This window comes from Nycticebus coucang, chromosome 10 (genome assembly GCF_027406575.1).
Source record: "Nycticebus coucang isolate mNycCou1 chromosome 10, mNycCou1.pri, whole genome shotgun sequence".
NCBI lineage: Eukaryota > Metazoa > Chordata > Mammalia > Primates > Lorisidae > Nycticebus > Nycticebus coucang.
In genome coordinates, this window is record NC_069789.1 from 22,397,724 (window position 1) to 22,422,287 (window position 24,564).

Here is a 24,564-nt window from a genome sequence, read left to right on the forward strand (position 1 = left end):
TGACACCACAGCACCCTAGCCCAAGCAACAGAGTGAGATGCTATCTCAAAAAAGGAAAAAAAAAAAAAAAAGAATTTTAAAACAACCCTTGGAATTAAAATAGAGCTCGCTTGAATTGCAAACTAGCGTCAGGAATCCACACAGCTCAGAAATGTCTGATGCCCTTGCTGTGTTGCTTAATTCTACCTTGATGATTATAGAGAGGGAGAAATAAGTTAATTGCAGCTGAAAAATAAGAATTAGGAGAATGAGTAATAAGGACTCCTGAAAGTGGTAATAAAGTGTTTGTAGAAATTTTCTTGAGCAGGGAGGAAATTAACATATGGAAATACTTTGGCTTCTTGATAAATATAAGATCTTTATGAAATAGAGGGAAATGCTAAATAGTTCAACCCAATCCCAGTATTATTTATGGTGATCAGTGTAAGAGGGAACACGAGGACACATGCTGGGTTTTAAATGGAGAATTGCACATAAAAATGCAACATGGAAAGCCTTAGGACAGGTGTTGGTTTCAGGGACAAAGGCAGCATGCAGTAATTTAAGATCAGCATATGAAAGACTTTAGTTAGTTCTATGTATCATTCTTGTGTGTTAATTATTATTTATCTTCATCCAAACTATGGAAAAAATTCAGACTGTTTTTCTTCTTCTCTCACACCACAACAGTCAAACACAAAAGACTTCTGGGACCAAATGTGACCAAGCAAGCAATCAAATCTGCAGTGAACACCAGTCGGATGTCCTCCAATTTCTGATCCCAAAGGTTGAGGGCTCGGTCCTGTAAGACACCAGTTGCAATTCTGGGCCTCCAGAACTTACCGACCAGCTTCAAGTTTTGGTTCCTACAAGCCCCTCTTTTTTTTTTTTTAGCAGTTTTTGGCTGGGGCTGGGTTTGAACCCACCACCTCCAGTATATGGGGCCAGCGCCCTACTCCTTTGAGCCACAGGCGCTGCTCTAAGCCCCTGTTTTCATTTAATTAATTTGCTAGAGCAGCTCACAGAACTCAGGGAAATACTTAATGTTTACTGGTTTACAGATGAAGAGATATACAACATGGGGTGCAGGGAGGGGCACAGAGCTTCCACGCCCACGCCAGGCGCACCGCCCTTCAGAAACCTTCGCGTGTTAGCTACCCTGGAAGCTCTCTCTACTCCATCCTCTTGGGCCTTTTATGGAGTTTATTGAATAGACGTGATCAAAGTATGACAACTGTAGAAATGTAATTGGACAAAAAGGGCCTGATCTGATACTGATAGGCTGAGTGGGGAAACCCAGCAAGGCCTGTTCATTCAGATTGTCCTTGGCCTCTCTGTGAAGTGTGCCTTCCTTCAGGTTCTAGCGCAGGGCCCCTCAAATGTGTTTATGACCTACAGTCAGGTAAGACAGGTCATAGAATTTCTTTTCCTGGTGGCCAGCTCCAAGACAGAAAGCAGGGAGAAGATTAGAGTCCTATCTGGGGAGGAAAGGAGCAGATGAAAGGAGGAGAGGAGGAGGTCAGAGAGAATCTGTTCTCTGAGGTCTTGGCTTCTGAAGCCTAAAGCACCCCAGTGTTAGAACAAAGAATGTAACCAGGGCTGTGGGAGTGATGAGCCAGGGATGGTGGATAAAAACATAAATTTATATATCTCATACTCACAGAGCAATAACATTCAGATTGGAATAGTGAATATTTTGGCATACTGGAATGTTGACCTCTTTTTAGAAGAAAGACCCAAACTAAGTGTTAAAATTCTCAAATAAAAGTAAAATCATGACTGTCGTGCAAATATAAAGAAGAATGGTAAAGATGTTATTGAACTAATTAATGAGAAAACTGATGAGGCTTTATAACCAATCCCAGAAAAGCAAATGAAAAATAGACACATTTGTAGATCTGCAGTATTGAAATGAACGTCCACATGGAAGTAGTTGTCCCTGGACTCCAGTACTGCGGAGAATCCATTCGCATGTCTGCAGATGGGATTACTTTGTGTTGCTGTTGCTGCCGGTGACATTCGAGTCGCAGTAGAGTCTAGAAGCGCTGCTTGTGGACAATGCCCAGGTTTTCTTTTGGAGCACAGATCTTTCCTTGTGTAAAGTAGCCTTATTAGCCATTTCTCCTTTCCAAATTCCATAGCTTCTACCCTTTCTGGAAGTCATAGGGGGAGATTCTACATTTAAAAGACATTATTCCTCTAACTGAAATTAATCAGGGTGAGATGTGGCTTTGGTTAAAAACCAGAAAAGCATTTTTTTCCCCATTGTGTAGCCTCAGAGCTTATCTCGTCTCTTTTCTCTTTCTGTATTCTGAGGAGCATGGACTAAATGGAAGTCAGCCTGTGAGCCTGGCTGTTGAAGCCTGAAATTCACAGTTGAGAATTTCTGATTAAAACCAGACCCGGATAAGACTATCTTTTCAAGTGCTGGGAGTGCCATCTTTAACCTATCCACTTAAAGTGTCATCCATTAGCCTGTCTCTATTTTTAGAAACCCTCAGCTATGAGGTTGCCTGTTACTTTTCCTTTCTTTCTCTTTTTTTGGGGCAAGATTACAGAGTCTTTCTTAACATTTAGTGATTTCGTAGTTAAGTTTGACATGATAATAATAATTTTTAAAAGCCTGGAACTTGAACAGCAGGTACACATGTTTGTTTCTCAATTAAAAAAAATTTTTTTTTATTAAAAAAATCTGGCTTACTACTTGATTGAGCACCTTGACAAAATTAGAAGAACAGAAATCTGACTGCCATCCTTTTTGATCTATCCTAGAAAGTCTGACAGATTTAAGATCTTATTCATCATGTAGTGATTGTCACTATGTTCCAAGCACTGTCCAGCCCTCAAATCTCTCCACGTGTGTCATACTTTTCCTAGCATTTCTTTTTTTTTTTTTTTTTTTTTGTAGAGACAGAGTCTCACTTTATGGCCCTTGGTAGAGTGCCGTGGCCTCACACAGCTCACAGCAACCTCCAACTCCTGGGCTTAAGCGATTCTCTTGCCTCAGCCTCCGGAGTAGCCTAGCATTTCTTAGAACGTTCAGGTGGTGGTGATGGTGCTTAGGAATACTGAACCGTGTCTTTGGTTAATTAAATTTGTCTTGATGAGTGTCTCTAAAACTCAAGTTCAAAGCAACATTTGGTGTTGTTGAGGTTTCAATTTATTTATGACAAATCATCGCAATTTAAACTTGGAAGTACTGAGACTTTGAGTAGGTACTAGCTTAATGTGTGAATGCAGGGCACTTGCGGAGAGCTGGGTGCTCCGAGTGGTGGTAGAGGTGAATATATCAGAATTCGAGGCTACTAAGTTCATTTTGGGGTTTTTGATTGATGATATGTTGCATACAGACATAGAAAAGCCTGGGAAACCAGTTGTGGGTCTTCCCCTTACAGCAGAATGCCGAGGGATTTGCCTTTTGACGAGAGTTAATTTCAAGGCTGTTTGAACCTTGGGTATTAGGAACAAAGTCCTGATTCGAACGTTGTCCATTATTTTAATTGTCCCTTAGTAATAAGTGGGGTTTTTTTTTAATTGCATAGGAAAAATACTTTTTGGTCTTTAGCAAAAACTGACATTCTGAACATCAGCCAGAGGATCTGAAGATATGCTAATGATGCTCTCTGTTTTCTGAACAGCAGTGTGAATACCTGTTATAAATTTGGAAGAGAAGAACTGGCCATATTCTGGTTCTTGGATCACAGACCTTCCTGCGTCCCCTTTCTGTCTGTACGGCAGCATTCTGTGAATTGTGCTAAGCAACAGCATGTTTGTCCTTAGTTATCGGAGGCAGAATAGCTCCGATGCTCAAGTCGGCTTACATCGCATGTACAGGCTGTCATTATTTTTCTGAGCAGTCTTGCCCTACCTGAGCAGAATGAGTTAATTCTCTTTCAGTTTAAGCCCCACTGCACCTCAAGTGTCTCTCAGTTGCCATCACTGGTAGGTATTCCTTTGTGCTACTGTGGCATTTTTATTTGCAAAATAATCCATCATACTTCACAGCAGAGTAGTTGAATTAGATTAACAATGCGTTTCTTGGAGGAAGGAACAAGTCATGGGGAGATGAGCCGACTTGCTCCACCAGACACTGGTCATAAAGCCAGGTTTCAGGTTTAAGGGCTGCTGTTCTTCAAGGATTACGAAGCTGAACTTCACATACCATGTTATCAAACAGGATCTTGGAGACTCAGCAGAGATTTGTGGGTAGGGAATGAAAGGGCTGCCCGCTGTGCAGTTAGATGTAAGTTATGAGAGCATTAGGGCCTCAAATGGACTTACAGAAGATGCCAGAAATTAATGGTAGCACATGCAAGATCTTCAACATTTTTTCATTTATATAATCCTTGCTTTAATTAAATTGGAAGAATTTTGTGTGGCTCATGTAAAGGTGTGTCTGGGCGTTTTGGTAACCTTGAAGGTTTGGAATTTTTTCAGAGTCCGACGTTGGTTCAGTCTTCACTATGCTGAAGTGAGTCACCACTGTGAGTGGCTCCTGGGTCCGGGGAACTTCCTTGGTGTTAGTGTGGACAGCAATACGTTCCTATGTTTTTCAAGATGGTCCAGTGTCTGAACACTTAAATTTAAGGTCACAATGCTGGTTTCTGATGGGTTGGGCATTTATAGCATTTTCTGAGATGTACATGGTTTACAGCTTGTGTGGCTGAGGGGATTGAGACGCTTTGTAGTGAACCGGTGCCTTTTGCTTTTCCCAGCCACACTGACTGCAGGAATTGCTACCCTGTGAGGGGGCTGGGCCTCTCTCTGTCAGGGCAAACTCCTTTCTTAATGCGAATGCGGAAATCACATTCACTTCAGAGAAGCCGCTTTGACCTTCCTTTTCTGCTTTAACCAGAGATTTAAAAAACATATCCCGCTTTCTAGAGCCCCCTCACTTCTCCAATATTTGGAAAGAACCAGGAAAACAATTAGAAGTAATCTTGCCAGATTGGGAATTTGTGAGGTGGAAAAGAAGACACTATTAAAGTAATTGTTGTAAATAGAACGCAAAATGGAACATTTTTAGAAAAGCAGCTTAATAGAGTGTGGTTTTCAGTGCTTTTCCGTGAGAGGGCGTTAGCACCCTCCTGACGCAGGTAGTGTCGGCCAGCCTACTTTTGTATTTCTTATCTTCTCCATAACCTTTTGAATGATTTCATACAGCTGATCATGACAGTGACTGTTCCTTTTTTATAGCTGGGAGAGTATCAGGGCGTGAAGGACAAATAATTGCATGGTGTCAGAGTCAGAAATAGATTTCAACTTCTGAGCCCTGACCGCCGGCTGGACCTGGCTCCACCTGTCCTCCCTGTTCCCTCTCGGGGACCACTGCCTCTGCTGCTATGGCCGTGGCTCTCCTGTCCCACCCCAGGCCGCAGACCACAGCGGGTGTCAGAGCAGCCTTGGAATTGGCAGAGTGGGCCTCTTCAGGTCTCGACTCCCTGGAGGAAGTACATGATATGCAACCTTAGCATCACAGAGAACTTTGACAGTGCCCCAGAACCCGACAATGCTGTCTTACAATTATTAGGCTTAAAAGCAGCCCTGCCTTTCCCAGAGCTTCAGGCTCAATCTTTGCCTGAATATCCCAGCCTTTGTTAGAGCCCAGGGTTCATTTTATTCAAAAAGCCCCATGTCTATAATGAGTTTCCATTTCAAGAAATATGATCTGAAATGGGTATTTTGTGTAATTATTATTCGAGAAAAGGCTGGGGGGCGGCACCTGTGGCTCAAGGGACTAGGGGCCTGGCCCCATGTACCCGGAGGTGGCAGGTTCAAACCCGGCCCCAGCCCAAAACTGTTAAAAAAAAAAAAAAAAAAAAGAGAAAAGAAAGAGAAAAGGCTGGGTAAAGAAATATAAAGGAACTTTATAGATACGTTGCCAAAATTTTTGTTTGAAGAAATGAAATGATAACGATTCTGGGATTACGGGATTCAGCCCTGCCTTAGAACCTTATTGCTAAAAGAATCAGGACCCGGCGTGGTGGCTCACACCTGTAATCCTAGCGTTCTGGGAGGCTGAGGTGGGAGGATCAGGTGAGCTCAGGAGTTGGAGACCAGTAGGAACAAAACCCCATCTCTACAAAAAAATAGAAAAAATTAGCTGGGCATTGTAGCTACGTGGGAGGCTCAGGCAGGAGGATTACTTGAACCCAGGAGTTTGAGGTTGCTTTGAGTTAAGCTGAGGCCTTGGCAGTCTAGTCTGGGCAGTAGAGTGAGACTCTGTCTCAAAAAAAAGTAATAATCAAGCGGGAGATGAAATGGACTTACATTCAGAAAACCATGCCAGACTCATGATCGATTTTTTTTTTTTTTTTTTTCCTTTTGGTCCCTATCTGTGTACCCCCATAATGGTCTTTTCCAGGTAGAATTAGGCACAGTGTGTGGTCAAAGAGGAATAACATAAATAAGAGCAGATGTAGCTAATTTTGATTAAAAAGTCTTTTCTACCTTCACCCTGTGGAATGGTCAGTGATACAGGGAGATATGGCTGTAGGTTTAGTTAAACCAAATACAAATGTGTAGCAGCTGCATAACACGGCTTTCCTCAACAATTCGGTAAGGACCGCGGTACTTTCTTTGCTGTTAAGCACATTGTCGTGTTGCATAATTTCACTCTGAGAAGGGCAGTAGTTTTACAGGTCTTGTGAACTAGGGACTTTGCTAGTAAGTCCTTCATAGGAGACACAGCAGCCTCTCCCACCACTGAATGGGGCTAATAAGTCTTGTTTACAGGTATTCCTGGGAAATTTCTTCAACTGATATTTTCCTCAAGCAGCATTACAACTACAAGTCCTGAGACCCCAGCCTTACCCTCCTGCCTTCTGCTCCCTGTGTGTGGAGTTTCCATCTGTGTCCAGGGAAGGCCTGCAAGGGCAGGGGAGGCACAGTGCACCTACAGACTGCCCGTCGCCAGCAGTGGCTCTGTAGTTGTGATTGCTTATGTTTAGGGGAGAGATCCTAATATCTGCCCCCTAGTCTAAGGAATTATACACGCATATACACGCACACACACATATATATACACGCATACGTGAGAATGCTTCCACTGCCCGTCAGCTCTTCTCTCTGACTTGAGCACTGTTAGCCCTTGGCGCTGTACTAACTTCTCTGGCAGTTGATAAGGACTAGAAACATAAGTCTGTCTTTCTTGGGGGTAGATGGTTTTGTTGTTTCCCATCTTGGTCCTCTTTCTGTTCTGAGACGTTTTTGTGTGCCCATTTTCAAGATGCTAAAAGCATTTTTGTTTATGCCTCGGTGCAGAGGGAGAGGGAATAAGCTATTTTCTAGGAGAAAGATAGAGGAAGGTGTGAGTTGAAAGCAAAAATGGAGGTGTGGGGTCTCAAGTGTGCAACTTCTGGTTGAGCTATGGGCTGGGGAGACATTGGCCTCTTTCCTCAATGGTCTGTGCCTGGTTTAATAGAACAACATTTCCTTTAAAAAGATCTGTTTGGTAATCTGGTTTGAACTAAGGTGCCTCCTCCAGAATTATGTGGACCTACCTTTATTCTCATTTGAGTTCTCCAAGGTTTAGTTTTCACAGACCCTCAAGACGCCTATTGTAATTCAGACAGCAAGAAGGTTCACTAAGAAGACTGTGGTCACAGGGTAGGGTTTTGTTGTTGCTATTGTTTTTTATCTCAACAGCTTTACACAGAAACACAGATATTAGGAGAGGTGCAGGAATAGTCTCCCTAGGCCATGATAATTAAAGCAGGAAATAGAATAAAAGTTAAACATTCTAATAAAGCTTGACACTCCTTTTTTTTTTTTGCAGTTTTTGGCAAGGGCTGGGCTTGAACCTGCCACCTCCGGTATATGGGGCCAGTGCCCAACTCCTTTGTGCCACAGGTGCTGCCCCTTTTCTTTCTTTCTTTCTTTCTTTTTTTTTATTAAATCATAGCTGTGTACATTAATGCAATCATGGGGCACCATACACTGGTTTAATAGACCGTTTGACACGTTTTCATCACACTGGTTAACATAGCCTTCCTGGCATTTTCTTAGTTATTGTGTTAAGACATTTATATTCTACATTTACTAAGTTTCACATGTACCCTTGTAAGATGCCCACACCTTTCACCATTAACTAAGATAGACTCTCACTGGATTAAAGATTTAAACGTAAGACATGAAACTATAAAAATACTAGCAGAGAGTGCAGGGAAAACCCTTGAAGAAATGGGTCTGGGCGAGTATTTTATGAGGAGGACCCCCCCAGGCAATTGAAACAGCTTCAACAATATATTACTGGGACCCGATCAAACTAAAAAGCTTCTGCACAGCCAAGAACACAGTAAGTAAAGCAAGCAAACAGCCCTCAGAATGGGAGAAAATATTTGCAGGTTATATCTCCGACAAAGGTTTAATAACCAGAATCCACAGAGAACTCACACGTATAAGCAAGTAAAGCTTGACACTCCTTTTCAGGCTGCATTGGCCTCTTTGCCTGCTGTTATCACAGAACAGCTGGAGTCCTTTTTCAGCATCTAAGTTGGTTAGTTACCACCTTTGTTGGCTCTTAGGGGTGCTCATTAAAGGGAAACTTTATTAGGCTTAGCTCAACTAAATAAATTGACCTTTTAGGTTAAATTTGTTCTCTAGATTTGCACAACTAAATAATCACCTATGGTAAATTACCTTCATTGTTCTATACCTATAAAAAGGTAGGATATAACAGACTTTCACAGTATTCCACAGTGGTGGCCAGGAAGCTTACCTGGATTTCCTGAGCAGCTTTTGGGGTTATATGCAAAAGTGCTTCTGATGCTTTTATTATGAAGAGACTTAAGTGATGTGATAGTAAGGTATGGTGACTTGCATCAGCAATGTTTGCCCGTTTTTAAGTAGAATTTAAATAAAAACTACTCTATAAATGTTCATAGCATTATATTTTCTCTGTCAGTTACTTTTTTTTTTTAAATTAAAGTGTTTCTGTTTATTTTGTTGCAGTTTGGCCGGGGCCGGGTTTGAACCCACCACCCTCAGTATGTGGGGCCGGCGCCCTACCCACTGAGCCACAGGCGCTGCCCCCTGTCAATTACTTTTTTTTTTTTTTATTTTTTTATTTTTTTATTTTTTTTATTTTTGGCCAGGGCTGGGCTTGAACCCGCCACCTCCGGCATATGGGACCGGCACCCTACCCGTTGAGCCACAGGCGCCACCCCCTGTCAATTACTTTTTAAAAAAAAAATCACATCCTGCTCTTCTCTTGTGCCTTTCCCAAATGATCAGATATATGGTTAGTCTCAGTATGGTCAGTTTGAAAAAAAAAGACAACCTTTAAAATGGTTTTACTTGTTCAAGATGAGGGCTTGGATATTTTTTACTGTAAGAAATAATCTGTGAACAATCTAAATGTTCATCCACAGGGAACTAGTTATATACAGTATGGGATATATAGCACAGTGGAATACTACACAGCCCTGAAGAGGAATGATCTGAGCTGATATGGAATGATCTCTAGGCTGTATTTTTTTTTTTTTTTTTTTTTTTTGCAGTTTTTCGCTGGGGCAAGGTTTGAACCCACCACCTCTGGTATATGGGGCTGCTGCCCTACTCCTTTGAGCTACAGGCGCCGCCCCCTAGGCTGTATTTTTTAAGTAGATACAATAAGCAAGGTGCAGAACAGTGTGTTTACTATGATTTGAGTGAAAGAGATTAGAAAAAGATACGCCTGTCTGTGCATTTTAGGTATGCATAGATATCATTAAAGAGATGTACGGGAGACTGATACCTTTGTTCTCTCTGGGATGCACTGGGTAGGTAGGGAACAAGGGTAAGAGGAAGGCTTTGGCCTTCATACCCTTTGTACCAGTTGAATTTGGAAACAAGGAAATGTATTACCCATTCAAAAACTGGACATGCAAAATTAACATTTAAGTAATGGATTCTTACAATAATCTTACCATTAAGAAACAAAACTGGTGGCTGGACGTGGGGGTGCACATCTGTAGTCTCAGCTACTCTGGAGGCCAAGGCAAGAGGATCACTTTAACCCAGGAGTTTGAGGTTGTAGTGAGCTGTGATGCCATCTCACTCTACCTAGGGGGACAGAGTGAGGCTCTGTCTCAAATAAACAAACCAAAATCAGCCAGCGTGGTGGCTAACATCTATAACCTTGGCACTTTAGGAGGCTGAGGCAAGAGGATTGCTAGCCTGAGCAAGAGCAATACCCCATCTCTACTAAAAATAAAAAAATCAGCAGGGCATGGGCGGCACCTGTGGCTCAAAGGAGTAAGGCACTGGCCCCATATGCCAGAGGTGGCAGGTTCAAGCCCAGCCTTGGCCAAAAACTGCAAAAAAAAAAAAAATCAGGGCAGCATGCCTGTAGTCCCAGTTACACAGGAGACTGAGGTAGGAGGATCGCTTGAGCCCAGGAGTTTGAAGTGGCAGGGAGCTATGATGATGCTATTGTACTCTAGCCTGGGTGACAGAGCAAGACTCTGTCTCAAAAACAAACAAACAAAAGGCATCCCCACCCCCTACCCACCCAAAAAAACCACCACTTAATTATCTAGAGTAGCACTATCCAAGTTTTTTGCTATAAATCTGCACCACCCAACACAGCAGCTACTAATTGGATGTGGCTTTGAGTACTTAAGTGACTAGTGCAACTGAGGAGCTAAATTTTTCATTTCATTTAACTTTATTTAATTATAAAATACCACTATGGCTGGAGCCTATCACATTCAAGTATATAGATCTAAATATGGCTTAGAGTATCTTTTCTGCTTAGACCTAACTAAAGGCTTAGATTTGTTTTAGAAAAAATAGTGGTTGATTTAGGCTCTTCCTGGTAAAATTTATTATTGTAAATCCAAGAAAATGCTTACATTTTCTTTCTGTCCTTGAATTTAATGCCATCACATATTTTTTGAAATGAGCGACCATTAATAAGATTTCAAAATCCTCTTTACTACTCAGGAAAATCCTTCTTACGAACACTTTGTCTTTTTGTGGTCTTACTTGGACGCAGCCTATCCTTGATAGGTCGACTTTCCCCTCTAGGACACAAACCCTATTTGTGTGTCCCCCGCCTCCCATTTTGACGTGACAGGTACTTTGTTCCTCTGCCCAGCAGCTGTTGTGAGATGAGGGGACAGTTTGCATTCTTAGCCAACAGCTGCCAGAAGCATTTCCAATCTGGTTTTGGCAGGAAATAGCACACAAGTGGAAGCCAAGTTAAAAGAAGCTTGAAAAATAAACAGAATGACTTTGGATGCCACTTAATATTGTGGTTCATTTTCGTGCTTGCAATTTGTTAACACAGCTGAACTGTGAGCGCTTCCAGGGCAGGGCTGTGTCTTTGAAATCTAGGATCTGTCCAGTCCAGGGCCTAGATCTGCCAGTAGGAGGTTTTAAAACTATTTTTAAAACAATTGACTATGCTGCAAATTTGTTTAATTGATTTAGTTACTAGCTTAAAACTGTTGTTCATCCGGTATAAGCTAGTCGTAGATAATTAGTGGTTATGGGTCCCTTCTCTACCCCTTTCGGCTGCATATCTCCCACCGTTTGCTCTACAGTAAGACATTTTGAACTTTTTTTTTTTTTTTTTTTTTGAGACAGAGTCTCACTTTGCCCCCCTCAGTAGAGTGCTATGGCGTCTTAGCTCACAGCAACCTCCAACTCTTGGGCTCAGGTGATTCTCTTGCCCCAGCCTCCCAAGTAGCTGGGATTACAGGTGCCCTCCACAATGCCCTGCTATTTTTAGAGATGAGATCTTGCTCTGGCTGAGGCTGTTCTCAAACCTGTGAGCTTAAGCAATCCACCCGCCTCAGCCTCCCAGAGTGCTAGGATTTACAGGTGTGAGCCACCATGCCCGGCCTTGAACATTTTTTAAACATTATTCACTCATGCATTCTGCAAGCAAGTGCATTTTTATTGTAGGCAAGGAATAAGCACGTCCTGATTTAGTCTGTCTTTCCTACCAAGTAAGAGGTTTGCAGAAGGTGACAGTATAGGTGGAAACGTGGTACCTTTTTTTAACTGAAGGCATAAATGCTTCAGATTGGAATATCAAATAAATGAGTTTTTGTCTCCACAGAGGAAGTTGTACAAAATTCTTACTTTTGGGTTTCCAGTTCTTATTTTTATCAAATACTGCTTTCTCTAGAAGGCCCGAGAAGCCCCAGCCTCCTAGACTCCTCAGCATGTGTAAGGGTCTGACCACTAATGGGCCTGTGCTGAGTGGCATTTGGTTTTCATTGCAGACCTTCACCGCCTGGTGTAACTCCCACCTAAGGAAGGCTGGCACTCAGATTGAGAACATCGAAGAAGACTTTAGGAATGGCCTTAAGCTCATGCTGCTTTTGGAAGTCATCTCAGGTTGGTGCTACTATACCCAGTCCTGTATTTTTTACGTATAAGCAGTAGGCAAGCATCTGTTTGAAGACGACTGCATCAGAAGTTCCCTCTGAATTTGGCTGGGCAAGAGCATGATATTATTGGCAAAGAAAACCTTTCCAGAGAGCATCTACCTGGAGTTATTTTTCTGTTCTAAAAAAGGAGTGAATTCTGTTTCAAATTGACTTAGTAAAATCATGTTTATACCACCTACCTCAAAGTAAGAGAAGAAAAAAATGACATGTACATGAATACCTACCGTGATGCCCTTTCTACTCTTGGTCCAACTAGTGTGTATTCTATTCCGGAAATCATCTTGTATCCAAAGCACATGCAAGCGTAAGTGTGCACATAGCAGTTAAAATCCCAGCGAGTTTATAATTCACCCTGAATTTCAATTGGCTGATTCAGACTTTGGACCAGAGAAGGGCTCATCTTTGGAGCTGTGTGACTGGGAGGGGTGGGGGCTGATCTGCCCTGATCCCATGTGTCTTCCTGATCAGGTGCACTGGCAGCCCCCCGTGATTTGAACTAGGCATCCCACTTCCTCTCAAGCTAGCCAGTAATGGAATGCTTCAGGGACACTAACCAGCTTCTGTGTTTACTCTTTTTTTGTTTGTTTGTTAGAGACAGAGTCACTTTTTTGCCCTTGGTAGAGTGCTGTGGTATCACAGCTCACAGCAACCTCCAGTTCTTGGGCTTAGGCGATTCTCGCGCCTCAGCCTCCTGAGTAGCTGGGATTACAGGTGCCCACCACAACGCCCAGCTATGTTTTTGTTGTTGCAGTTTGGCCGGGCCAGGTTTATGTATAATCAGTAGGCAAGCATCTGTTTGAATGCCACCCTCGGTATATGGGGCCGGGCCGGCGCCCTACTCACTGAGCCACAGGCACCGCCCTGTTTACTCTTTTTTAAGTTGGATCAGGGGTCAACCTGGACTCTCCTTGCAGATCTGAAAAGCATGTGGCCTTAATAGTGTGGTTCTCGGATGACCCGTTAGATCCTGACAGGTGTTTTTAGGTTAATGTTCCCTTTTTACTATGGTTTAGGGCAGGCGTCCTCAAACTGCGGCCTGTGGGCCACATGAAGTGGTGGGAATTGTATTTGTTCCCGTTTTGTTTTTTACTTCAAAATAAGATGTGTGCAGTGTGCATAGGAATTTGTTCATAGTTTTTTTTTTTAAACTGTAGTCCGGCCCTCCAACGGTCTGAGGGACAGTGAATTGACCCCCTGTTTAAAAAGTTTGAGGATCCCTGGTTTAGGGAAACCAAGCACACACCAGAAATAGTCATGTAACCACTTCCATTTAAAAGGAAAGCATAGACTCTGAATTTTGGCATCTTGACTCTGCATCAAGAGGTCACTCTCTCTATGTCTGCGTTATTCTCTTTTCATCCATCAGGGGAAAGGCTGCCCAAACCTGACCGAGGAAAAATGCGGTTCCACAAAATTGCTAATGTCAACAAAGCTTTGGATTATATAGCCAGCAAAGGGGTGAAACTGGTGTCCATTGGGGCAGAAGGTAAGAGGTGTTGTGGGGTGACCCTGCCTGCCACACTGAGCTCAGAGCAGAGGTGCAGCCTAGACTTGGATTCTCCCCTCCCCCTTCCCTTCCACCTGTTACCACGTCCTCCTTGTGTCCGGCTCTCTGTGAGGTGCTGGGTGGATAGAAATGAGAACAAACAGTACCATGAATGGGAGGGTTATTTGCAAAGAATAGATTCGCATATAACACTGTCTTCTTCAGGCCATTTATAGGAAGGAGAAAGAACTTACCCATCTCAATGACTCTTAATAAGAAATAACAGGAAGGAAGTGGCCTCTGTGTTCTCTCTGGGAGATTGTAAATGGGGGGAAGGTCTTCAGGAGCTGAGACAACCTGTGTGTCACTGCTCAGTGTACAGCCACGGAGTCTTGCAGCCTGCCAGCTGGGGAGTGCAGCAAGGAGGATCAGGATAAAGATGAGACTGTCTTCTCTTCATTTGATTATTTAAAACCATAGCTCATGCAGTCTTAAAACTTTGGAAACTCCTGGGTTGTTTTCAGTGGTAATGCATATGCAAGATTTGTGCTTATTATTAACTCAGAATTCGTTTAAACTGGAGACATTTGGTTATGAATACCATATTTATAACCAGACACATTGTGATGCTTATAAAAACATAAACTAGTCTTTCCATATGTATATTTTCCAATAGCTCTGAAGTAAAAATTTATACATGGGGAAAGAAGTTATGCACTGATTATGTTATCTTTACATTGATTGGTTCTTTTTTTTTCTTTTTTGTGGTTTTTGGCCGGGGCTGGGTGTGAACCTGCCACCTCCGGCATATGGGACCGGTGCCCTACTCCTTGAGCCACAGGCGCCACCCTGATTGGTTGTTTTCTTAACCTACAGAAATTGTTGACGGCAATGTGAAAATGACCCTGGGTATGATCTGGACCATCATCCTTCGCTTTGCTATTCAGGATATTTCAGTTGAAGGTAAAAGTTTCATTGTATAATTTGTAAATTGAACTTATAAATTAAAATCTGAATAGGTTGTTGAATGAAAGACTTGTAAGTTGGGTTTTCATGAATTTGATATTTGTGCAGGAAAAGACCCTGGCAACACTGTTTCATTCATGGGGGTGGAATCATTTTGGAAAATGTGAGCATGTATTCTGAACAGAAGTTGCTTTTTAAAATAAGCCTTTATTGAATAAAATAAAGCTTTTAAAATAAGCTTTTTTTTTTAATTAAATCATAGCTGTGTACATTAATGTGATCATGGGGCACCATAAAAGTAAGCTTCTTGATTGTTGGTTATACTAGTAAATTCACAGCTATGCAGAGTTCTTTAGGCTCACAACTGAAACACTTTTTTTTTCCCAGGTATGGAAAGAATAATATATTACAACCCAAGTTGGTTCATTTGTCTCTCTCCATTCTTTTTCTTTCTCTTCCTTCTTTTTCTCCAACAAAATCTCTAGTGCCAGTGTGTCTCTTGGCCTAACAACTGTTTCATCATTGTAATAAAAATCTTTTTTTTTTTTTTTGGTAGAGACAGAGTTTCACTTTATTGCCCTCTGTAGAGTGCTGTGGCATCACACAGCTCACAGCAACCTCCAACTCCTGGGCTTAGGCGATTCTCCTGCCTCAGCCTCCCGAGTAGCTGGGACTACAGGCGCATTGTAATAAAATCTTAATCCTTGGCACTGCCACCAAAGATAAAAATCTTTTCGTCTTTCACACCCACTGCACTCCCAAATATTTTGATAAATTCAGCACTGTTGAAAAGCATCAAATTGACATTCTTAAAATTAAAACTTTGCCTATTTAGCCTTCAGATTACAGAATGTATAACTGCAGAATATGTTTAAGACAGTCTGAATTGTCAACTAGTTGGCTTCTCCTAACTTTGTAACCTAACAAGTAACCAGGTCAGAGTGCCTTCTGACTCTGGAAATTTTAAGTGATTTTAGTTATTCATCAAGAGCAAATTTTGCCTACCATTGTGCCAGGGGACGTGAAATCTGCAATATTTCCTCTTAAGGATCTTCTGATTCACTTAGGTTATTCTAGCCTAAGTGAATATAGAATATTCTAGCGCTGAAGACACATTTATGTCATCTAAAAATCAAAGTTAAGATATAATGACATTAAAATCTCAATAATTCGGGCTCAGGAATGACAGCCAGTTTGAAATAATAAATAGTCTGAATTTGAGAACTTTTGCATAATATAGTTTTATTGAAGTGTATTCCTTTTTGCTATTGAAATGAACAAGATACTTCCTAAAAGTTCCTGCTTTATTAAAAAATACTAATTTTTAATAATTTTCTCAGTTTTTATATATTTCTAAATTGGAATATTTAAATAGTTAAACTTACTTTAAAGAACAAATACTTCTTTAGAAAATCTTGTTCACACTATTGCATTTTGCTGGACCAGCAAATCTTTTTTTCCACTAATATTACAGAGGTGAACTTGACCTCGGGTTTTTTACGACTGTTTACAGATTTTAAATTAGCGGTGATATGAATATAAAACTTAATTCTATTTCGAGTGTAGCTGTGGATGGTATTATTCATTAGAGTCCCCTCCAAATTACTAACAGGCCAAAAATAAGATAGTCAAATCACAGGATTTTGTAAAATGTCACAAAAGGATATATTAATCCACTTCTCACAAACTTAAAAATTTAAACAGAAAAAGGGGTAATTTAGGCACCCCTTTTCTTTTTTTTTTTTCCACGCTTTATTTGTTTATTACTATTTTTTTGAATGAGGGTCTTGCTCGTTGTCCAGGCTAAAGTGCAGTGTAGGCACCCCTTTTCAAGCCAATTTTCTTCAGCATCCCACACAGGCGGTAGTGTTAGTTTGCTGCCTTACATTTTTATTTTTTTTTCATTTTATGGAATAATTTTTATTATATAAGGTTTTTTTTAACAACCTTACTTAATTTCTGTAAGTCGCAAGAAAAATCAACTTAGTTTTGATGATGGATACTATATATAAAAAGATATTGTTTAAAACCAAATTCTTAGAGGAGCCAGTTTCCTTCAGAAAATGATGGGTCTCTTCCAAGAAAGAAAATAGAAAATTCACATATCTGTTGTTGGAGGCAGTTCAGGTAGAAGTAGATGGCAGTTCTTGGGGTGTCTGCTGTTTTTCATGATAGAATGATGAAGGACGCTACTGGTCTATCACATGCTTTTTACACCCATGATCAAGGTTTTGGGTGTGGACCTGTTTGTGACAAATGGCCGTGTTTCAGATTTCCCCTCCACCTGTCAGGGATGGGTTATTCCAGTTATGTACATGATTGACACAGGCGTGTTAAGCTTTTGTTGAAAGCCTAAAAATGGACTTGGAAGTGGGGTAGAGGAAGGCCATCTTTGATTGGAAGTAGTAGCAATTAAATAAGGAGAAAATCTCGTTTGACATTCATGGCCTAAGAGTGTTCATACATTTAGGTGAAACTCGATGTAAATCTAAAATTCAGAAGCAATTTTAGGATTTAGTAGATCTCTACTGTAGTCTTGTTTATTTTTCTGATCTGGTGGGTTTCACTTAAGCTTTATCAAATACAGCTAATTTCCTCCTGGTGTTGGCTGGGCTTGGTGGCTTACACCTATAATTCTACCACTCTGGGAGGCCAAGGCGGAGGATTGCTTGAGCTCAGGAGTTTAAGACTAGCCTGAGCAAGGGTGAGACCCTGTCTCTACTTAAAATAGGAAAATGAGCTGGGCACTGTGGCCGGCGCTTGTAATCCCAGCCTCTGGGAAGGCTCACGCAGAAGGATCACTTGAGCCCAACAGTTTGTGGTTGCTCTGAGCTAGGCTGACACCTGTGGCAATAGGGTGAGACTCTGTCTCAAAATAATAATAATAACAATATAATTGTGTTATTATATTTATTATTTTTAACACAATATTAATTATTTTAACAAAATAATTATGTTATTAATAAATATAAGAACATAATTGTTATTATCTTAATAACAATATAATAATAATTATTATTTCCTCCTGGTGTTGTTCTTAGTAATCACAGCGGTCAGGACTGAACAGGCAGTTATATGTAGATAGCAGAATAACTAGATATGGAATTTCATATTTCAACATCTCTGCCAATTAATATTTTAATAAAGTCTTAGAAATTTCAGTTTTTTTCATTAACAGGAATTTTCTAGAGAAGAGACATGAATAGGAGTTAGTAAAATTATTTTTACAGTATATGAAAATTTGGGGGTGTGTGTATTTCATCTGGGTTATGAGTCAAAGAAAAGTTTGAACTAAAGTAGAAAATTAGAAATTATTTATTTTGATTTGAAAAAAATCAACTTTAAGATGAAGGCCAGGCCCCGGTGTTAAGAGTCTGTGTGCTTTCAGGGACTTTCTAAACTGTTAACATTTATATATAAAGCACATTCCTGGGTCTTATAAGTGGCTTTGAGGAGCTATTTAGATGGATTTAATTTTGGATCCTCCAAGAAGCAGGTACCAAGATGTATTAGAAGTTGTCTTAACCTCCTTGGGCCTCCATAGAAAATATATTATAACCTGGGTAGCTTAAACAACAGACATTTGTTTCCTCAAAGTTTGAGAGGCTGGAGTCCAGGATCTGGGTGCAGCAGGGTCTGGTTCTGGGAGGGCCCTCTTCCTGCTCTGCAGGTGGCTGGCTTTCTGCTCTGTCATCACATGGTAGGGGCCGGGGTGAGGGAGAACATGCCAGAAGGCACGCTGTCTGGTCTCTGTGCTTACAAGGGTGCTAATCCCATCACGAGGGCATCACCCTCCTGACCTCATCTAACCCTAATCACCTCCCAAAGGCCCCATCTCCAAACACTTATCACATTAGGATTTAGGACTTCAACATATGAGTTTGATGGGGGAGGGGGAGAGACACACACATTCAGTCCATAACAGGAGTACAAGAAATTTCTTAGGGAAATGCCTGTGTGGGGTAAAAGGGAGGGAGCAAGGGATCTCTGAGGAGCCTTCCAGGCCACACTGCTGGCGGACCCCTGACCAAAGGAAGGGAAGGGAGGACGCTTGAGGAATAAAGGTCTCAGACTGCAGTGCACTTCTGAGATGGGTTCAGCCAGGCTGACGAAGTGTCCTATTTCAGCTTCTCTGAAAAGGGTCCTGTGTCAGGCAGGGGTGACCCAGCTCTTTGCCCACCCCCAGCCCTGGGGCCTTGGTGGGAATGCAGGGGTGCATTTGGGGCTGCAGCTGGCACATCAGCTGCCTGCCCTGTGCTTCCAGCAGCAGCCACTGGAAGCCTGGCCTCACGGTTTCATGGCCACCACAGGTGGTGGTGATTGTATTTTACTTGGTCAAAACTCAAGCTGCCAAACCTGAAATTTACAAGTAAAACCTTTAAAGTTTTATGAGATCACTGGGGAAGGGAATATATTTGAGATACGGTAGTCTCTGTTAACTTCATTTACTAAAGAGTATGAATTATAAACAAGATGAACAATAGGTTTGTCATCAACTACACACGTTTGTGGTGTGGGTTACACTGTAGACTGTTTGCATTTCTATATGTTTGTTTATTTTCAGGATTGTATGCAGTAAATATTAAGCTAATACAAAGGATTCGATTGTCCCATCAGATCACTCTAGTCAGAGACTGTACCTGGTCATACTTTCCTAGTATTTCCAGGACACTGTCAGTCCTCGGCGGGGAGAGGTCTGAAGCTCCCTGCCAGCTTCCATGGTCCTCCTTTTCAAATTGGACACATATTCTCTGGTCCAGGATAATAGATATCCCCAGTGTCCCCACACAGTGGGGTACCGTCACATTTTGAAAAATCATTTTTAGGCCAGGCGCAGTAGCTCACACCTGTTAATTCTAGCACTCTGGGAGGCCGAGGTGGGTGAATTCCTTGAGCTCAAGAGTTTAAGACCAAGAGCAAGACCTCGCCTCTAAAAATAGCTGGGTGTGTGGTGGGCACCTGTAGTTCCAGCTACTTGGGGGAGGCTGAGGCAGGAGGCTCTCTTGAGCCCAAGAGTTTGAGGTTGCTGTGAGCTGTGACACTACTGAGGATGACAGAGTGAGAGTCTGTCTCAAAAAAAAATTATTTTTACTTAAAAAATGTTACCAAGGGTGGCGCCTGTGGCTCAGTCGGTAAGGCGCCGGCCCCATATACTGAGGGTGGCGGGTTCAAGCCCAGCCCCGGCCAAGCTGCAACCAAAAAATAGCCGGGCGTTGTGGCGGGCGCCTGTAGTCCCAGCTGCTCGGGAGGCTGAGGCAGGAGAATCGCTTAAGCCCAGGAATTGGAGGTTGCTGTGAGCTGTGTGAGGCCACGGCACTCTACCGAGGGCCATAAAGTGAGACTCTGTCTCTCCAAAAAAAAAAAAAGTTACCAATTACCCTGAAGTCTGGTTTTAGTATTTGTTATTGTTCTTGGAACTGGCAGTGCCTCCTGAATTGTCCTCATGAAGCCCTTTAGGTGTCATCAGAAGTTAGTCCCTGGGATCAGGGCTCCAGCTCCCGTGTGTTTGCAGAGTCAGTGAGAAGAGACGATGATTTGGTGACCCGGCTGCCCGGGAAGTCTGTGTCAAAACCAAGTAGCAGTTGGATGAACTAAGCCAGCGAATATTTCCCTGTGGACGTTTTTCTTGGCTGTCATTACAGAAACATCTGCCAAAGAGGGTCTGCTGCTGTGGTGTCAGAGGAAAACCGCTCCTTACAGAAATGTGAACATTCAGAACTTCCATACCAGGTAAGCACCTGGGCTCTCAGGGTCCTCACCATCTCCCTGGGACCTCTGGGTACCGGGGGGACAGTCGTTTACACTAGTGTTCCCTCCTGTGAGGCATTTTATGTATGGAGGGAAGCTAGGGGTAGAGAATTTTTGATGCTTGGAGTCTCTCAAGGGAAAGAAAACCTGGGATGTAAGTTTCGAGGTGCTGATAGGACAGGCCTGTGTTTATAAGTGAAAGGTATGCAGTGCCAGCAGGGTTCTTCCGAATTTGGGATTGTGAGAGTGCCCCTCATCAGCCTTCACTGGGGGTTGCGGGAAGGCACAGGAATGCCTGTTGCCTCTCAGAGGTGGGGAGGCCTCAGCAGCGTCTGCGTACCCTCAGGCTCTCCTCCTGACCCCTCTGCCCCAGAGCAAGCGGGAAGATCCCCCCTCTACCACCTTGCCTCTGCCAAAATTCGTGATAAGTTGGAAAATTACACTTGAAAAATCATAGGAAATGGGACTAATGGAATCCAGAAGTCGTCCTAGGAGAGCATGACTTGGTCACTTGCTTCCATCTTCTTTCTCATGCAGATTATTATATGTCCCTAGAAGAGTTGGTTTACTACATTTTCACCTTTTGGATGGTGGCTAACCTATGAATGGAAATGGGCCCACCGCTGGCCCTGGGTAATTAGAGGAAGAAAGTGTAAGAATGAGCCATAGTGAAAAATTGGGGACGTTCTAGTTAGACAAATATTCTTAGTATGTCCAGCAAGTGTTGGCACTGAGCCAGCCTTGAGAGTACAAACGGCAGATAGGAGCCTTCCCTGTCCCTGCGGCGGACTGTTCAGCAGGTGAAAGGAGCCGGCAGGGGCTGGGACCTTCTGCCAGTGATCAAGTCAGAGCACCAGAGTGGCTTCTGCTCACCTTCCTGCTTTTCTTTTTGGCCCCCAATTTGGCCCGAGGCATTTCAACAGTGTACTGTGACACTCCCCTCTGGGTCTCCTGCCACTGAGCCTTTGAGGCACAGAACTTCACTGAGCCTGCTGTCACCGGCAAGCTCAGAGCCCAGTGCCGTGGAAGAGGGATTGGTGCTGGCGTCTGGGGGAGCAGGCTAGGCATCAGTACCCGCCCTGCTAATTGCCTGCCCTCTCTCACCTGTGCCTTTGCCTTAAAAAAAAAAAAAAATTAGTAAAGAACCTTATGAAGAAAAACAGGAGAGTACCTAGGAGCTAACTAAGACTTTTGAAATGTCCTCCCCAAGAACTCTTGGAGGAGGAATGTTCTGGACATTGTCAGGGTAGACATTCTTCTGTTAGTTCATTGTGCAGACCTGGGGTGGGGGGATGGCACCAGGACTGAGGCTTGCAGGACAGTGAAGAGAAACTGGGGACAGGCAGAGCAGAGAGAGCAGTGACAGGCATCACCTCTCCTGTCCCTGTCTGTGCCAGCACAGATTCGCCAGGGGCCAGAAACAGAGCAGGTCTCCAGAGGGGCTGGGCTGACCCTGGAACGGGAAACAGGAGTAAGGGGTGGGCGTCTGCAGCAGACCCCGAGAAGAGGGGACCCCATGGGGTGGGCATGTGGGGGGCGAGCACACAGGCGCTGTGGGTGTGGTGAGGAGGACGTCAGACAGAAGGAGGCTGAGGCCCGACCAAGTGCAGAATCCAGCTGCTGCTTTCTCTCCACTAACGTGTGTTCCTGTTCTTCTCGACGGTTGTGAAGCTGGAAAGATGGCCTTGGACTCTGTGCGCTCATCCACAGACACCGGCCCGACCTCATTGACTACTCAAAGCTTAACAAGGTCATTCTGGGTGGCCTGGCATGCAGTGTGCCCACCGTGTGTCTCCTCATGTCATCCTGAGAATGAGCACATCAGCACTAAACTAGCACAGACGGCCCGGGAAAAAAGCATTTTTCTCCTGGTGGAAAGATGAAGGGTGGCCAGGAAAACACACACTTTATCATGAGGGAGGACGGGACCCCAAACTAAGTCATTTCATTTTGCCCCTGTAAAGATAGGTTTATCTTGCTGGCCGGGGGTGGTGGCTCACTCCTGTAATCCTAACACTCTGGGAGGCCAAGGCAGGTGGATTGCTTGAGCTCATGAGTTCAAGACCAGCCTGAGCAAAAGCAAGACCCTATCTCTACTAAAAATAGAAACACTGAGGCAAGAGCATTGCTGTGAGCTGTGATGCCATGGCACTCTACTCAGGGTGACTGCTGGAAACCGTCTCCAAAAAAAAAAAAGGTTTTTTGATTTGGCTTGATTTACTGTGAAGGATTTCTGTATGTTTCTTAAGAGATTTTATATTTTTGTATTATAAATATGAAAAGTGAAGCCTATATTTTGGGGAGAGAAAAAGGTTCAAATACTCAAGGACTTTTTAGTTCCTTTACCATTTCTGGAGAATTTAGTTGCGTATATATTTATTCAGAATCAACTTTGTTTCTTATACAAAGGATACTTCATAACTATCTGTTGATCCAATATACTAGTTGCACCCTTAGAAAAGAAGTTTTTAGGTTTGGTTTGGGTTTTTTTTGTCGTTGTTTGTTTCTTTGTTTTTTCCCAAAAAATCAACTTAGAAAACTTCTAATTCTCCTTTAAGCAGAAGGTTTAGTGTGTTTAAGTCTCAGCATAGTATTCATATTCTTTCTTTGAAATGAGTTTTTAAAATATCATCTGTGATGGACAAAGAAATCAGTGCCCCTACTGAATCTGGTGGTGGGTGATCTGTGCTTCCTTAGAAATGAGGACGTGTGCAGGTTACGGGCTGAGAGCGGCCGCACTGTGCTCATCCCTGTGATCTGTGTTCCCTTAGAAATAAGGACATGTGCAGGTTACGGGCTGAGAGCGGCCGCACTGTGCTCATCCCTGTGATCTGTGCTCCCTTAGAAATAAGGACATGTGCAGGTTACGGGCTGAGAGTGGCCACGCTGTGCACGGCCCGGCCAGGTGCCCTGGTGCTGCTGTGTGTGGCCATGGGGTCCGGCCTGCTGCATGCTGCCCTCACCTGTGTGGCCGTGGGGTCCGGCCCGCTGCATGCTGCCCTCACCTGTGTGGCCATGGGGTCCGGGCTGCATGCTGCCCTCACCTGTGTGGCCGTGGGGTCCGGCCCGCTGCATGCTGCCCTCACCTGTGTGGCCGTGGGGTCCAGCCTGCTGCATGCTGCCCTCGCCTGTGTGGCGTGGGTTGTGTGGCCGTGGGGTCCGGCCTGCTGCATGCTGCCCTCACCTGTGTGGCGTGGGGGGTGTAAGACGAGTGCTCTGGCCCCTGCTACCTGCTCAGTTATCACTTGTCCACCTTCTCACCCCAGCCTGTCTCCGTGGACTACAGGGTAGCACATGAAGAATTTTCTTTTTTATTTTATTTTTTTTAAGACAGTCTCACTCTGTGACCCTAGGTAGAGTACTGTGGCGTCATAACTCACAGCAACCTCAAATTCTTGGGTTTAGGGCTTGGTGCCTGTTGCTCAGCGCCTAGGGCACCAGCCACATACACTGGAGCTGGTGGGATCGAACCCAGCCCGGGCCTGCCAAACAACAATGACAACTACAACCAAAAAATAGCCAGGTGTTGTGGCAGGCGACTTGTAGTTGCAGCTACTTGGGAGGCTGAGGCAAGGGAATCACTTAAGCCCAGGAGTTTGAGGTTGCTATGAGCTGTGGCGCCACGGCACTCTACCTATAGGGGGCAACACCTTGAGACTCTGTCTAAAAAAAAAAAAAAATTATTGGGCTCAAGTGATCCTCCTGCCTCAGCTTCCCCAGTAGCTGGGACTGTAGGTGCCAGCACAATGCCTGGCTATTTCTCTATTTTTAGTAGAGATAGGGTCTCGCTCTTTCTCAGGGTGGTTTCGAACTCCTTAGCTCAAGCAATCCCCCTCCTGGGCCTTAAAGAGTGCTAGGATTACAGGCGTGAACCACTGTGCCCGGCTTGAATTTTCTTGTTTCTTAAAGATTAAGACTACTATGCTAAGCTGGGCATGATGGCTCACTCCTATAATCCCAGCTACTCAGAAGGCAGGAGGATCACTTGAGCCCCCAGGAGTT

The 24,564-nt window shown here is 43.4% G+C and overlaps 1 protein-coding gene across 2 annotated transcripts in view; it reads left to right on the forward strand.

The window, feature by feature from the left end:
- ACTN2 (actinin alpha 2) overlaps window positions 1-24,564 on the forward strand; it is an 86,254-nt gene that overhangs the window by 16,263 nt on the left and 45,427 nt on the right. For both annotated transcript variants that reach the window (XM_053604817.1, XM_053604818.1), the window contains exons 2-6: window positions 12,195-12,309; window positions 13,729-13,848; window positions 14,725-14,811; window positions 20,457-20,544; window positions 22,234-22,312. In XM_053604817.1, coding sequence (XP_053460792.1) covers window positions 12,195-12,309; window positions 13,729-13,848; window positions 14,725-14,811; window positions 20,457-20,544; window positions 22,234-22,312 — 489 coding nt within the window. The remainder of the gene's footprint in view (window positions 1-12,194; window positions 12,310-13,728; window positions 13,849-14,724; window positions 14,812-20,456; window positions 20,545-22,233; window positions 22,313-24,564) is intronic.